The sequence below is a fragment of the Macrobrachium rosenbergii genome, chromosome 54 (genome assembly GCF_040412425.1).
Source record: "Macrobrachium rosenbergii isolate ZJJX-2024 chromosome 54, ASM4041242v1, whole genome shotgun sequence".
NCBI lineage: Eukaryota > Metazoa > Arthropoda > Malacostraca > Decapoda > Palaemonidae > Macrobrachium > Macrobrachium rosenbergii.
Window position 1 is genome coordinate 48,183,457 of NC_089794.1, and position 15,314 is coordinate 48,198,770.

At 39.8% G+C, this 15,314-nt stretch overlaps 2 protein-coding genes across 7 annotated transcripts in view; one reads left to right on the forward strand and one right to left on the reverse strand.

Annotated features, from left to right (window-relative positions):
• Positions 1-15,314, reverse strand: part of AdSL (adenylosuccinate lyase) — a 184,864-nt gene that overhangs the window by 74,273 nt on the left and 95,277 nt on the right. Inside the window, exon 10 of one of the 4 annotated variants that reach the window (XM_067098250.1) lies at positions 8,775-12,461. The exons of 2 other annotated variants lie outside the window; for them this stretch is intronic. The gene's annotated coding sequence lies outside the window, so the exon portion shown is untranslated. Of the gene's footprint in view, positions 1-8,774; positions 13,919-15,314 lie in introns of those variants that run through there. One more of the 4 variants, XM_067098248.1, reaches the window with a different exon arrangement.
• The window catches only part of LOC136835073 (ankyrin-1-like), a 92,590-nt gene that overhangs the window by 73,341 nt on the left and 3,935 nt on the right, over positions 1-15,314 (forward strand). For 2 of the 3 annotated variants that reach the window (XR_010851971.1, XM_067098244.1), the window contains one exon: positions 8,237-8,646. The exons of the other annotated variant lie outside the window; for it this stretch is intronic. Coding sequence is in view for 1 of the 2 variants with exons in the window: in XM_067098244.1 (XP_066954345.1) it covers positions 8,237-8,628 (392 nt within the window). In the remaining variant the exon portion in view is untranslated. Of the gene's footprint in view, positions 1-8,236; positions 8,647-15,314 lie in introns of those variants that run through there. 3 annotated transcript variants of the gene reach the window in all.

Genomic DNA, 15,314 nt, shown 5'->3' on the forward strand with positions numbered 1-15,314 from the left:
AGTGCCCTTTCACATTGTCATGAAACTTGTAGAGCTAAAAACGCCACCTTGAGTTCCAGGACATTCATGTGGAGGTGTCTGTCATTCTAGTCCCAATCACCTGAAACTAACAACTCCAGGTGTGTATCCCATCCCTCAGTTGATACATCATCCAAAAACAGAAGCACTTCAGGAGGGGGAGTGTCCGGCGGTACTTCTATCAAGAGGTTCCTGTTGTCCAGCCATCAGGCTAGATCTCTCCTGACTTCCTAGGACAGAGGAATAGGAAAAAAAGGAGGGTACCTAAACGAAGACTAAAACTCCATCCTCCACTAAAGGGAGTGGAGGTGAAGCCACCCATGAAGGACCAGCTCTCCAAAGACAACTTGCCACTGCCAAGCAGGCTGCTCCTGTTGAGACAGGAACTTCTGCGTTGCCTCTCTGAACCTACTAATATGTGTGTCCAAAGGGAAGACACTTGCTGCTTCTGTATCTATCAGCATGCTCAGATACTTTAACCTCTGCTTGGGCGTGGGATCTGACTTTTCGAAGTTGATCACCTCCCCAAGGTCATGACTAAACTTGAGAAGATGATCTCAGTCCTACAGCAACTGAGGCAACAAGCTCGCCAGGACCAGCCAATCAATCAGGTAAGATGAAGATGAAGACAAAGATAACAACGACTTCTCCTCTTCTTCTTGCCGAGGGCAGCCTAACAGCAGCGAGTGGAGGAGGACATCACTCAATGACAAAGTCGACGGGAGCACCTGGGGGCACATCACTGATGGAATGTGCAGGGTTACCAAAGACATGGTGGCAGTCCTTGAGCCAGTGGATACTGTAACCGTAGAAGTCATCACGATTATGGTCGAAGCAATACCAGGAAGGCCTTGCACAGCCTTTATGTGATAAATTAGAACAGACACACTTAGCTCCCCCGAGAGGCTTATGGAGGGCCAGAGCTCCCTACGCCCCTTGGAACCAGGCTAACCGTCTTTCCCCCATTGGTGCCTCTTTACCAACATAGCAGTAGAAGTCAGCCAAGGGGAAATCCTTCCCTTGGGAGTGTTAACAGCAAGCGGAGGCTTGGCCAGAGGTAAGAAGGCACCAGAGAAAATCTTTGGTGTCACCAGTGGAGTACTGAACACAGATGACACTGGAGAAACTTTCTTCTCTTTCTTCCTCCTCCTAGTAAACCACACCTACTGTTCAGAAGGCCAGACCTGGCACTTTGAAAATGGAATTTTCATTCTAAAATTAATTTCAATATACTTACCTGGATACTTCATACAGCACTTAGTTCGCACGCGCGAGAAAACAACACTTACAACATTATCACCTTAGTACCACTAACCCATAAAGAAAAAAAATTTTCAAACCACCAATTATCACCTCTGGTAACGACCGGTAAACAGCGCCACGTCCCCCTCTCCTGCTCAGCTGATCATCAGTAATCCCACATTGAGAGTGGGGAGGTGGGTGGGATGTATGAAGTATCCAGGTAAGTATATTGAAATTAATTTTAGAATGAAAATTCCATTTCAAAATACATTCCCTGGATACTTCATACAGCACGATTCCCAAAATTTTACTGGAAGTGGGATCGATCGTACTAGAGGTTGATTAGTGACCTATCCAACTATTCTACTCATTGACTTGGTAAGAATAGAAGGAAGCTGCGTACTCACCTAGACTCAGAGTTCTGCCGACTCATGGAGGTTAGGTATGCGCAGAAGGTCTGAAGTCTCAGGGATAAGAGTGTGGAGGCAACATAGCCCTACATCCACTTTGCTCTTATATGAGAACAGTCTAGTCATGTCAAGTTAGTCTCACCCTGCCAGGGACTCGAGAAGAACTTAATCCAAACATACTGCGGGAAATTGCAATAATGAAGTTAATGTCTTAACCTAATAAACTGCTTATTAATCAATCAGAACATAAATATAATAATTTTTAAAATATATATTTAACCATATAAATATATAAAATAAATAAAGAGTTAATTAAGATTAATTAATGACCTGACCTGCAGCAACAAAAGGTCCCAAAGAGGAACAACCATCTAAACTGCATGAAATATCTTTAAAATAAAATAGAGAAAAGACAGAATTGGATCTCCAGGATGCAGCCTCCAGCACCCTAGAGATAGAACAATTCTTAAGAAAAGCCGCACTAGTGGCTATAGATCTAATGCTGTGGGCCCTGAGAGGAGGGCCCCCTACACCTCCCAGTGCTCCAGCACCAGAAATAACTTCTCTCAGGAAGAAAGAAATGGCATTTTTGGAAATGCCCTTCCTGGGTCTCTTAGGAGAAATAAATAGGACACTTGGATGCGGGACGAGGTCCTTAGTCCTATCTAGATAAATAGACAATGCCCTAACCGGACAAAGAAGTGCACCCTCAGGGAGATCCCCCGCAAAGTCTCTGAGGGACTTCAGGATAAAAGACCTGGGAATAGGCTTACTAGCTGATTCCGTCTTCCCCAGGAAATGGGAGACATAAGAGAGGACTAAATCCTCTCCTGAGGAAGGGACCGAAGAGGAAAGGGCTTGGAGCTCACCGACCCTTTTAGCTGTGGCTAAGGCTACTAAAAAGAGGACCTTCTTCGTCATGGTCCTTAGGTCCTTTGATGCCAAGGGTTCATATTTAGAAGACATGAGGTCTTGCAAAACCACATTAAAATCCCAAGAAGGGAAGGAGGAACCCTTCTTAGGAGCTTGGATCTCGAAGGCTTTAATGAGATCTCTGATGGCCAGGTCTGAGCTGATGGAGGGTAGTTTAAATCTAAAAACTGCTGAAAGCATAGACCTGTAAGCCTTAATGGTAGGGACAGAGAAATGAAGATGCTCCCATAACCACAGAAAGAATTCCGTAACCTTAGAAATGGAAGGACGCGAAATAGAATGTCCTTGCCTCGTGCACCAACCTCTATAGACTTTCCACTTAGATTGATAAGAGGCTAAAGAAGATTTTCTTCTGCAGTGGCTAAGGACCTTAGCCACTCTAGAAGAGAACCCTGAGGCTCTCGCGAATCGCTGGAGAGTCGACACGCATGAAGACGAAGCATTAGGGGATTTCTGTGGAACCTGTGCACATGAGGTTGACGAAGAAGGTTCCGTCTGGGTGGAAGAGGAACAGGTGGTTCCAGGTGTTCCATCAAATCTGGGAACCACTCCCTTTGAAGCCATAGTGGAACAATTAGAGTTAGCTGACAGTTGGTGGAAGACTTCAGCTTGTTGATCACCTGGCGGATCATCGCAAAAGGGGAAAGCGTAAGCCTGAAGATTGTCCCACGGGTATAACATCGCATCCACCCCCACAGCCATAGGGTCCGAGGTAGGCGCAATATAAGCATCATAACGGTGATTTAGCGATGTTGCAAACAGGTCTATGTTCACTGGCCATCTCCTCCTTAGCTTGTTGAAAACTTCCATGTCCAGCATCCATTCTGACCCTATGATTTGGTTGGGTCTTGAGAGAGCATCTGTAATCACGTTGCAGCGACCCATAACAAACTGAGGGCGGAGAGAGATCTGCAAGGTCTCCATCCATCTCAAGATTCTCTGAGCTATATCGTTGAGAACGACTGAGCGGGTCCCCCCCTGACGTCTCAAATACGAGATTGCTGTCGTGTTGTCCGAGAAGACAGCCACCGTTCGGCTCTTGAGCAAATCTTGAAAAAAGTGGAGACCCCTCTCCACCGCAATCAGCTCCCTTGCATTGATGGATGGGGCGGATTCCTCGCTGGACCAAATCCCTGAGGCGAATTGGTTCGTCAGATTTGCGCCCCAACCCATGTCCGAGGCATCGGACCAAAACAGAAACTCTGGTGGGGAGGTCACGAGAGAGATTCCTGATGCAAGACGATCCTCTTCCATCCACCAGAGAAGGTCGTCGTGACAAGCCGAGTCCCAAGGGATCAGGACAGAGTCGTCGTCGAAGTCCCAGCTCCTCCTGAGAGCCAGTTGGAGTGCCCTCATGTGAAGCTGAGCTCCAGGAACTAGATGGGCCAGAGAAGACAGATGGCCCAAGAGAACCCTCCAAAATGCTGCAGATTGCTCCCTTGAGGATAGAAATTCTTCTGCTATTGAGAAGAACCTTTCTACCCTCAAGGGATTCGGGAAAGCCTTCAAAATCGAGGACTTCATCCTGATCCCCAGGTAAGTCATAGATTGAGAGGGTGTCAGATTGGACTTCTCGAAATTTATAACAATTCCGAGAGTCTGACACAGGTCTATTACCAGGTCCCTTGCCCGGATCACTGCTTCCTTCGAAGAAGCCAGAACCAGCCAATCGTCCAAGTACCGGAGTACCCTTACTCCGGCCTGGTGGAGAAGAGCAGATACAGGAGGAGCCTGCGGAGCTGGAGAAGCCGCACGCTTATTGTCAAAATTAGATTTTCCGCCTCGATAAGAGCCCCTACCTCTACCGGAGCCAGAAGTAGAGGTGCTGACATTAACCCCAGAACCACCAGAGGGGGCCTTCCGGAGGAACCTGGCTGAAGAAAAAGAGGGCAATTTGACCGCCTTAGAAATAGCTAACTGGGCTGAAGTAGTGGAGTCATCTTTGACTTCACTAATGACTCTTTCTAGAGTCTCTTGCTCAAATAAATCCTGACCTGCTAAGGGGGAGGACAATAATTGGGTCTTTGGGATTGTTGTACATGCGGAGGCAAATGAGATAAGATACCTTCCCTTCTCTTGGCTTGAAGGAAGGTAGCGACAGAGGCAGCAATATTGGAGGAATTAACTAGAGAAATGGAAAAAGACTGAATGAGAGCCTCAAAGATCGAGGGATCCGGAGGGACGAATCCCAATTCTTTAATGAAGTTAAGGAGAGTGGAGAGGAGGCAGAAAGAAAAAGAATTATTTTCCAGCTGGTGACGACCTAAAGATTCTAATTGGGAACATTCATCATACGAGATGCTCAAGGACCTCCTCTGCGAAACAGGGGCCGAAAGCATACCTAAAACCACGTTAGGTTTGGGAGAACCCGCAAGATCAGGAGAATCCGGAGCTAAATATAATTTCTTCTTATGAGGAAGAGGACAAAGTGAAACCTTACCTTCTGATAGTGAGGATTGAAATCTATTTCTAACATCTTGGATAACCTCCGAAACTCTATCGTAAAGATTGACTCAATGCTCTGATTTAACCTCCTTAACCTTGGAGGAATAAATCTTCTCTAAGGCGCAACCTTTCGAAGGATTGGAAGGTTCCGGAATGGACTCTGGATGGAAAGCCCAAATAAGCTTAAAAACCTCGTCGAGTGAGGAATCAGAACCAGAATCCCCAATAGACGAAGCATCATCCTCATTAGAACCAGACTGAAAAATAGAAAAATCAAACCCAACCGACTTCTGAGGAGGAGGAGGACAGGATGAATCCTGTGAACACCCAGGAGCCTGTGAAGAATGTGAAGAACCCAGCGAAGACAAAGGGACAGAAGTAGAAGCAGAAGGCATCTGCGAACTACTTTCACCAGACGAAGGATGAAGCTGCGAATGACAAGGAGCGGCTGAACGCTGCGAAAAAGAAGCGGAAGTGTGAGACTGCAAAATATCTGAAGCAGGAACACCTTGCGAAGACCCAGACAATGAACCCGACACCAAAAACGCAGAGGTGGACTGACTCTGAACAATCCCAGACGAAGGCAAAGCCTGCGAACAACCCAGAGCAGGGAGAACCTGCGACAAACCGGACATAGGTGGAACCTGCGAACTCCCAGATGCAAGAATATCTTGCGACAACCTAATGACAGGACGAACCTGCGACACCACAGATGCAGGAGAAACCTGCGACGACCCAACACCTTGCGGAGGAAAAAAAACACCATCACCATGACCCTGAGAAACCGACCCATCAAAATTCGCATCTATACCGCACGGCAAACCCTGAGATGCGACACCTGAACCATGACGCACATCAGATCGCTGAGAATAAACAAGTTGAGCTACTTGCTCAGGAATATTTAAACCTAATTGCCTAGCTTTAACAAAATCAATACAATTAATAATATCAAGGGAAAACGAAATACCCGACTGCACCGGGCTAACTGGTTCCCCCCCATGCCGACATGACACTTCTCGGGGGTTAAGCAGAGGCGGATCATTAATTCCTTTATTAGAGGAATGGTAGACCGAGGCAGTCGGGGGAATGTCTGAAAAAGAAGGATTAGTGGTACAAACAACATCATCTTCAGTCCCTAATCTTCTATCTAAAAGATTGCCTAATTCACTAAAAGACATTTGCATCGATTCAGCAATCTGATCTGAAAAAGATGCAGAAAATTGACTGACTGATTTATTAATAAGATCAATTATATCAGATTTTGACAGGTGCTCACCGGAAGCATCTGCAACATCTACAACATCCTTGCTATTACCTGGAGAAGGTTTGGTTAAGGGCTCCTCGATAACCCCTTGAATAGCAGCAGTCTTAGCTTTAGATTTTCGTTTTTGCACTAGAGATTTTGATGTTTGACATATCTGGCAAACTCATCAGATGACCATTGTTCACAATCGGCACATTTCTTACTCTCCGTACAATGCCCCCCTCTACAAGAATTACAAAAAGAATGTCTATCATTAGACAGGCTACTCATTCGAGTCTTGCAATTTTTACAGCTGCGTCTGGAGTCACACTTGTCGAAGTCCTGTGACGATAATCCTTCGGAATCCATATTGTGAATAAGATATCCAAAAATAAAGCAGGTGACAAAACAGGAATAAGGTAATCCTAAAGTTGCAAGTGAAGCGAAGCCGAGAAAACCTCTCTTGGCGAGCGCGAGAAAACAACTGATGATCAGCTGAGCGGGAGAGGGGGACGTGGCGCTGTTTACCGGTCGTTACCAGAGGTGATAATTGGTGGTTTGAAAATTTTTTTTCTTTATGGGTTAGTGGTACTAAGGTGATAATGTTGTAAGTGTTGTTTTCTCGCGCGTGCGAACTAAGTGCTGTATGAAGTATCCAGGGAATGTATTTTGAAATGAAATGTTTTGGTTACATTCATCCCTACGGCCTGAAGCACATAGAGTATGATAATCAACCTCGATAGATGAGAGCAACCAGTTACATGGCCTGTCCTTCCCTGGGCAGTGCCTAAGGATTTGTGGCTTCCTCTCCACTGTAGGCTAAGTGATGGAGGAGTTTGCATACTGTATTAAATCAACAGTCACACAATTTCAAAAATAGCATAGAGAAAAAGCATAGAAAATGGCAGTCGAGCAGATAAGTGCAGTAGATGTCTTCACATGGCGGCAGCTGAAAGCAAAGTGGAGTGCAAACAGACAAGTGGGTGGGGCTTCCCACCTACCATCGGTAATTAATGACCTTGTCTAAAAGTTTAACGGCTGTTCCAGCTCATGTCCGCAAGCTAAATCCTATGTAAAGAACAAAGGTTTGTATTTGTGTGGAAATGGGTGATAACAAGGTTTCTGACCTCTAGACATTGAGTGAGAAAATCCTTTTTAACTTTCTAGTACTAAATATCCAAGAACTGCTTATAAAAGCTAAGCATTCTGTTTGACGTTGAATGACATACTTTAATGGAAGAAGTGTTGTGTTACTAATCATGTCTAGGTTTGGTTAAATATGATTATTCAGAACTAGATTTCAGTGTCCACCATCTTTGTTCTCAATTTACTATAGATTTGAACAGAAGCACCTCTCTAACTTCCTTTGTTTGGAAATTCTTGTAGTATTTCATTGCTTCATAAAAAATCAGGTGTCTCTGAATTTCATTAAGCAGAAGAGCATCAAGCTAAAGATTATTTCATAGATTCATAAACAATGTTTGTACAGTCTAACAAGCATACCTGGTCAGTTTTGGGTAAAGGAAATTTTCCAAATTTATTATCCACATAATACAAATAGTGAGATCAAGCATCAATTACATTTTTTAAATTCAATGCAATAACAACAATTCTAAACTGGATCCAGGTTACTAGTAAAATTAACAGTGCAAGCAAAATGAAAGAAACATCATTATAAAAAGTGGCAGATTAATCCTATTATTCTTACCTTCTGCCAAGTCTGTAAAACTACGGCAGTTTAAACAGGTTTTGAAAATTCAAACAAAGGTAAATAATCTTATAAATCATGAAAGAGGTCAAGAAATGTCTAAAGCTGTCAATTCTGCAAAACACTTGGAAAGTCCATTACTGACCAGGTTTGATTGCCACACTGCAGACAATTTCATTTCAAAAGTATCATTAATCAATAATATTTGTCATCTAAAACATGTTATCTTGCATTCAGATACAGATTCAAAGGCAATAGGACATACAGACGAAAAGGGTATGGCTCCAAGTGAAAAGTCCAAAGATGATAAAAACAAAACAACTGATGCCCCAAAAGATATGCTGTCTATTTATGCTTCTACAGATGGTATAAAAGTGCTACGACATCCAACGCTTGGTACCTTTTTCATAAAAATTCTGTGTCAGATATTTGCTACATTTGCTCACAGATATGATATTCTGGATATGACAGAGATAATTTGCAATCAAATGGAGCGAGAATACCTCACAACACCGGAGACACGTCACTACCACTTCAAAAAGTTCTTCTTGAACCCTGTGCTTTTGAAGGCTGGTGACATGGCAAAGGACACTGAACTGTTCATAGCACAGAACAACAATAAAGACTGATAAATTCACTTAATTCAATACTTTTCTATTAATTACCTGATTTATGACATCAAAAAAATTAAGGTCATGGGTACAGATTCAGTTGCCATCAACACAGACTTAATATGAAAAGGTCCTCTCATGAACAGAATGGAATGATAATCCAATTAAATGTCTAACAGACTTTATTATTATCCCTCTTATAACTTTTAAGTTCCTTTTAATTAATGATTCTTAAAATCTGTAAAACCCTGTACAACAAAGTAACATTTTTTTTCCTTAGAAAATACTGTATTAACTCATAAAAATGATAATACCACCAACACACTTCTTTATATATACATTTCTTTTTTCTTCAGGCCCTGCTTCTATATGGGTAATGTACATGGTGATCCATCCAGAAATGTTAAGATAGTCAAGATAAATGGAAAACCAATTAATAAAAGTACTGTTTACCTTTTAACATATGGGCTGTCTGGGAAGGTATTGGTTAACTAATTAACAGGACCCATAAAGACATGGTATATTAACTTTATATTACTGATGCAAGCTTCAGGATTCCCTGCACTAGGAAATAATACTGTGGTCACCAACCTAACTGGCACTGCTTTTAATGCATAAACATCTGAAGTTAAACTTTAACTAAACCAAAGGGAATAAATACCCCAATTTGTTACACTTTTCATTAACAACAGACAACCATTTTAACCAAATGAAACAAATGTCATGGTGCTCAATATTAGACTATTTAATGTCTGATCTATGTACAATGAGTTCATCTAGAAGCTTGAAACCAAAAATACCTTCCATTTGAAAAACAAATATTTAGAAATAAAATAAAAAAAAAATATTTCAAAGGTACCAAATCATCCTAAGATCTCATTTCTAACAATAACTAAATACATACAAAATGACTGAATGAAATTGAGTTTTCCAGTATGTGCCCTTTCAGCAAAGGCAAAACTGTTATACTAGGATCTCCAAAAACCACTCCACTCATACTGCACTTCAATTCAATAAGCAACCATGGAAGAGAAGCTTGTGATATTTAGACTTATCACGAACATTTTCACTTAAAATACTACTGATCATTCACTCCATTGAGCATAGGACCATATAAAATACTTGAGTACACATAGACAAACATAATTTAAAGTGAACTTATGCTTAGTAAAAAAAAAAAAGTTTCCTTTACATAAAAGATAAAAAAATAACAGAAAAACATGACTATATGCTCAAGATGAATCATCACTTTTGTGACACTTAAAACAACCTCAAAATTGTCTAGTGTATCAAGTTTACTATAGGTATGTAATTTTCCTCAGAAACTGTACATAGTACCTTTTCCTGTAATGAATTACTAGGATTTCCACCACTATTGAAAGATATTCTTTTTGCATGCCTTCCACTGTTACTTCAACAGGGAACTTCCACACATCCACTGTCCAGCAATACAGTTCTTTACAGTGAAACTCAAGTCTCCACAGCAGATAACACTATGAAGCAGTGGCTATTTGCAAGCAATCTTTTCTCTTTATTTCCCAGGTGCTGTATATTATGTATACACACTGCATGTCTCTACCTTGTCATCTTCATCCTTTCCCTCACAATTTACAACCCTCACACATATTGTAAAATTTTGAGCTAAATATATTCTTTCCTTTTGTCCTTGAACTTTGTCTGTATAACTATGCTTTGCTTTTCTATCGTCTATTTATACTCTTTACTTCATTACACTTATCTCCTAACTTTTCTTCCTTTTTTTCATTCATTATCCATTAAAGCACAGGTAAGGAGGTTATTTATATTAAAATGCATCATCAGAGGCAATGGCAAAAGTTAAAAGCACAATATACCTCACTGAAGTATTATACAGAATGAAAGTGGTCTGGTTGGTTAAGAAGATAAGTATTCTAAGGCAGGTGACTATTTCATGAAAGAACGCACAGTATTCTTGTGAAACAAGGGTCAGAGCAATTATACTAAATATTGAGGGAATATAAAAATAGTGAAGTATGGCATATAACTACTTATATATTTTCTTCTGAGGATAAGTAATAATTTTCAAGGAGCATTATTATTACATTGTTTAACCAGACCACAATAAGGCTAATATTCTAGGCACAATTTCCTTTGACTGTTCAGCTGTCATGATGTAATGCAATGACTCACACTATAAGGTTCATGTATGCCGATAGCCTGTTGCTATCGGGCAGAATTTCACATGCTTGCATCCTATGCATGATTTAACAATTGCCAGCTTAGATTAAAGTGACTAAACTACCATTGCATGATATACCACTCTTCACTTAAGATTCTACTGTTCCAACTAACAAAGATTTTACACCAACACCGTAATACATTATCCTAAAATAAATTTAGCTTTCCCTACACCATTTATCAGTATTCAATTAATGATATACAGACTTTCTAGTGCATTCTTATACAATATCTGTCAATATTCCTGATAATTCAAATGTCATCAAATTACAACAACAAGTTTTACAGACCCACAGGGGGAAAGTTTAGTCACTGAACTGGCACATTTCAGAGGCAAATTTTGATCATATCTTAACTTTAATCCTGAAATGTTCCTTACTATCTTTACAATGTCATGCTTGTTTACCTTTTGAAATTTAGGTATATCATGGTTGTTCTAATCTTGAGGTAGCATTGCATACAAAAAGGGCATATTTTACATAAAATACAGCAATAAACTATATCAAACGAACATCTAAGATTTCCTCCCAGAAATGGCAAAACTGGAGGATGTAATTTGAAGCCACATACATGTGGTAGTAAAAAGCTTTTAAGAGTTGACAAAACCATAATATGTTCTATATGATTCTACATTTGTACCTTACATTCATTCACCAGATGTTAAGTTTTAAGCACCAACTAATTTGCTTCCTGTTCAAAGTACAACAGTATATGTAGAAGCTGTATGGAGACAAAAAGCTGCTAATTTGCCCATGGACAATGACTGCTGATTCTTAACTTATAAATCTGTTGTTAAATAACTAAGTAACTTTTTTATGAATAAAAACTGTAAGTATCCAGCTTTAATAGCAAAAAAATAAAATAAAATAAAATAAAGAAAAAATGTCCAATTCTTGTATAATTGTCCTTTTGGGCAAACTGAGTTTGTTGTCAGGTGAACATCCTTATAATAATAAAGAACATGAGAAGCATTTTGTAATGAATAATATTTATGCAAATATTTGTCATTGATATTCAAAATATTTTTGCCCAAACACTTGGGGTACTGAAGTCCTACAACTTGCTCAAAATCATTAGTTACAGCCCCCAAGGCATGAGTTTTGACATCAGCACAAACCATATTACTGTATTTATAGGAATATCTATTTTGAATGTTTCACAAAAAGAATGGGAAGTTTGCTTAACCTGTTAAGTGTCACCAACGGCATATCTCGTCACCCACCCCTCATATCACACTGCCTTTGATGAAGTAACACATTCTCCCTCTTTCAAAGCTGGTGCAGCACTGATCAAGCTCAAAATTGCACTTTACTCATACAAATTGTAGGAACATTGGTTGATCACACTATGAGCTAAATTAGGGGTAAATGGCAACTTTTTTTAATGGAAAGACAGTCTGACAGAGGACATCTACCTCTCGTTTCTTGGTATGCTTCAGGTGTTCATTGGTAAACGATTGATTTCCTTTTGTTTTGATCCTATTTATCACCCACACTGAGCATACCAAAGTGAATGGAAAATCTTTTGCCTGAAGAGATATTATCACCACTCAGTGTAGAGACTGATGATGACTATGAGACTCAGAGTAGCAGCTCAGAAGCCTCTAACATGGACTGAAGAGGATTTGCCTGATTCTGAAGAAAACCATGAATTAGATTCGAGCATCGCATTGCCAAGTGACTGGGCAGTAACCCATAAAAAGAGAAGTCCCTTTACATTTCATTCACACATAGGTGTGAAATTTACTGATCAGGATAAGAAAAACCCAAGGAGTTTCTTGATTACAAAGTCATGGAGCACATTGTAACAGAAACAAACAGATTTTCCAGCCAGTTTCTAGATGAATATATAAAAAGTTTGCCTAGAATATCATGTGCACAAAAATGGTATGATACAAATGTAAATGAAATGAAACCATTCCTTCTTCTTCATGGCTCTGTTTCAGGGAATGGCATATGAAAGAATCATTTTTTCCTTATGTTTCATGCTTGTAATCTTTAGAATATAAAAAAATAAAAATTCTTTCATCTTTCCTTATTCTACATTATTTAATCTCCTAATATATTTACATAACAACAATATCAATGTAAAAAAAGAACACATAACAAAGAATAAAAATTAGCATACCCCAAATGAACACACTGTGACTGAGAAAATGTGATGATACAGGAGCGGCGATGTCTCCCATAAGTGATGCTTAACAGGTTAAGTAGTGAAGGGAGAACTCAGTGCTTTACAGCTTACCAGTATTGTATTCAGTGCTTTAATTTACTTATGATAAATTAGTATAAAAAGCCCACTGAATCACATTTAGAAATTTATAGGTTTTGGTCAAAGGATTTTTTCTTATGCTCAACAACGGATTAGTTAAAGTTAAAGAAGCTGGACAGTTAAGTAGCACTGGAGAAGAGGGACAAATGAAAAGTAATAGGTAAGAAGCAATGTACACTGGGCTGAAAGGATGCTGCATAGAACATCTGGTGTGCCAGAGTGTGCCACACAAAACATACAGTAAGTGGTAATACCCATAAACGCTTTTTAGTCAATACTTCAAGTGCACCACAGCCAGTAAGTTAGTAGATGACAGCAGAGATCATAACTCAGACTGCTGTTCAACATAATAATACACTATCATTTCTTCTTCATTCTGAAGATAATTTTTATTTCAAAAGGAACAGAGAATTTAATAGGAAATGCTATAGGGGAAAGTTGCTAAATGACATACAGTAGTGCAGAGTTCAGCCATAAAAAAATTTGAAACCATGTACAACTGTGAAAAGTGAATGCACTATAAGTATCAATTATTTCTCTGAATAAAGAAAGACCATTGATTTTTTAATATGCAATTCTCATGAATTCAGCTCCCCAAATTGAAAATCATCGAAACAAGCTTGCAATACAAAAAAGAAACAAAGGTGACACAAACCAAACGCTAAAGAGAAAAATCCCTTTTTTCAATTTCTTGATTAAAACCAAGTATAAACGTCTACTTAATTTTCAGAAATGTTGTGGATTTGTTTGAATTATGGCACACTTACTAAATGGCTCTACCATTTCCTCTTCACTGCTTTTCAATGCTGAAGTTTTAGCTCTGAGGGAATGGAATTATAATTATCACAGTTAACATGAACTTTGATGATTTAAAACAATAATTACTTACTAATGTTCTGGTATCTTTGACATTCAATGGTGCACTTACAAAAATGTAAGACCTACCCACAAAATGAGGGAGAAATAGGACTCTGATAAGGAAAATTTCAGCAACAACTGACCAGACTCATCTATATAATTGAAATGGGAATTGGTTACTTCAATATCCGAGAGAGAGAATGCTGTGATCCTTGGATTTGTACTAACACAAAAGAAACAGCCATAATACAACATGAGATTCCTTTAAAATAATGATTTTTATGATAAAATCAATTCTTTAGGTACTTACCCTCTATCATTAACTTTATCTGTGGCTACTTGGCACGGGTTCGACAAGTTTTAAAATTGAAACAATTGTTTACGAACACTCCCAATAGTTACCCACCACCCTTTGTAGGGTGGGGGGTCAGACAGTGATTATTATGGTTGTTCATTCTACTCTTAATCTTGTAAGAGGGGAGGAGGGAGGGTTTTTAAGTGATAGAGGATAAGTACCTAAAAAATTGATTTTGTCAAAAAATTATTATTTTTGAGGTGAAACTTATCCTCTATCATTAGCTGACTCCAACATTGAGTGCTGGAGGTGGGCAAGATTCCCTATAACCAAATTATCAGATATCATTATAAATATCACCATCGCTGCTTCCCTGATGAATATGATCCCATGAAAAGTACTTGTCAGATGAAGATCATCATCAGGGGAGGTCCACCATCTTAGGAGGTGGAATGTGAACCCCAAATGTGGCCAGTGGTTGATGATGTGCAATGCTGAATGGCAATTTATTGACCCCTGTGTCTCAGGCCTGCAGAGCTGATGTGGGGGCTAAAACCAAAACTAAATCATGACCCCTCAAGAGTCACCACCTACCTAATGGAGATACTATGGCACTTCATACCCACAAACAATAACACCAATTTTGGAAGAAAGTGTTACTTAATCAGCTCAGGGTAGCTTTCTCCAAAGAGGAGCAATGGCTCTGCAACATACAGTAACATAATTTACTCCAAAACAAAAACAAAAAAGACCTTGTCTGCTTTCATCCAAGACCAAACAAGGCCAGGACAATTACAGTATACAAAGTGATCTAAATACATAAAGTGGAGTAAAACACGTAAGGTTCCCCTTTACCCAGGAAGGAGATCAATAGAAAGAGAACTTTTACTTGTTCGTAACACACAGGGAAGACTAGGAGATAATCTCCCCTGCCAAAACCAGAGGTGCTGGTGTACGGCTGTCTTCATACTGGATCTCTATGTCCCTCAAGTAGTTGGAAGCGAATACAGAACTACACCTCCCCTGTGCTGCCAAGACTAGACGGTCTAGAGGGAGGTGTTGG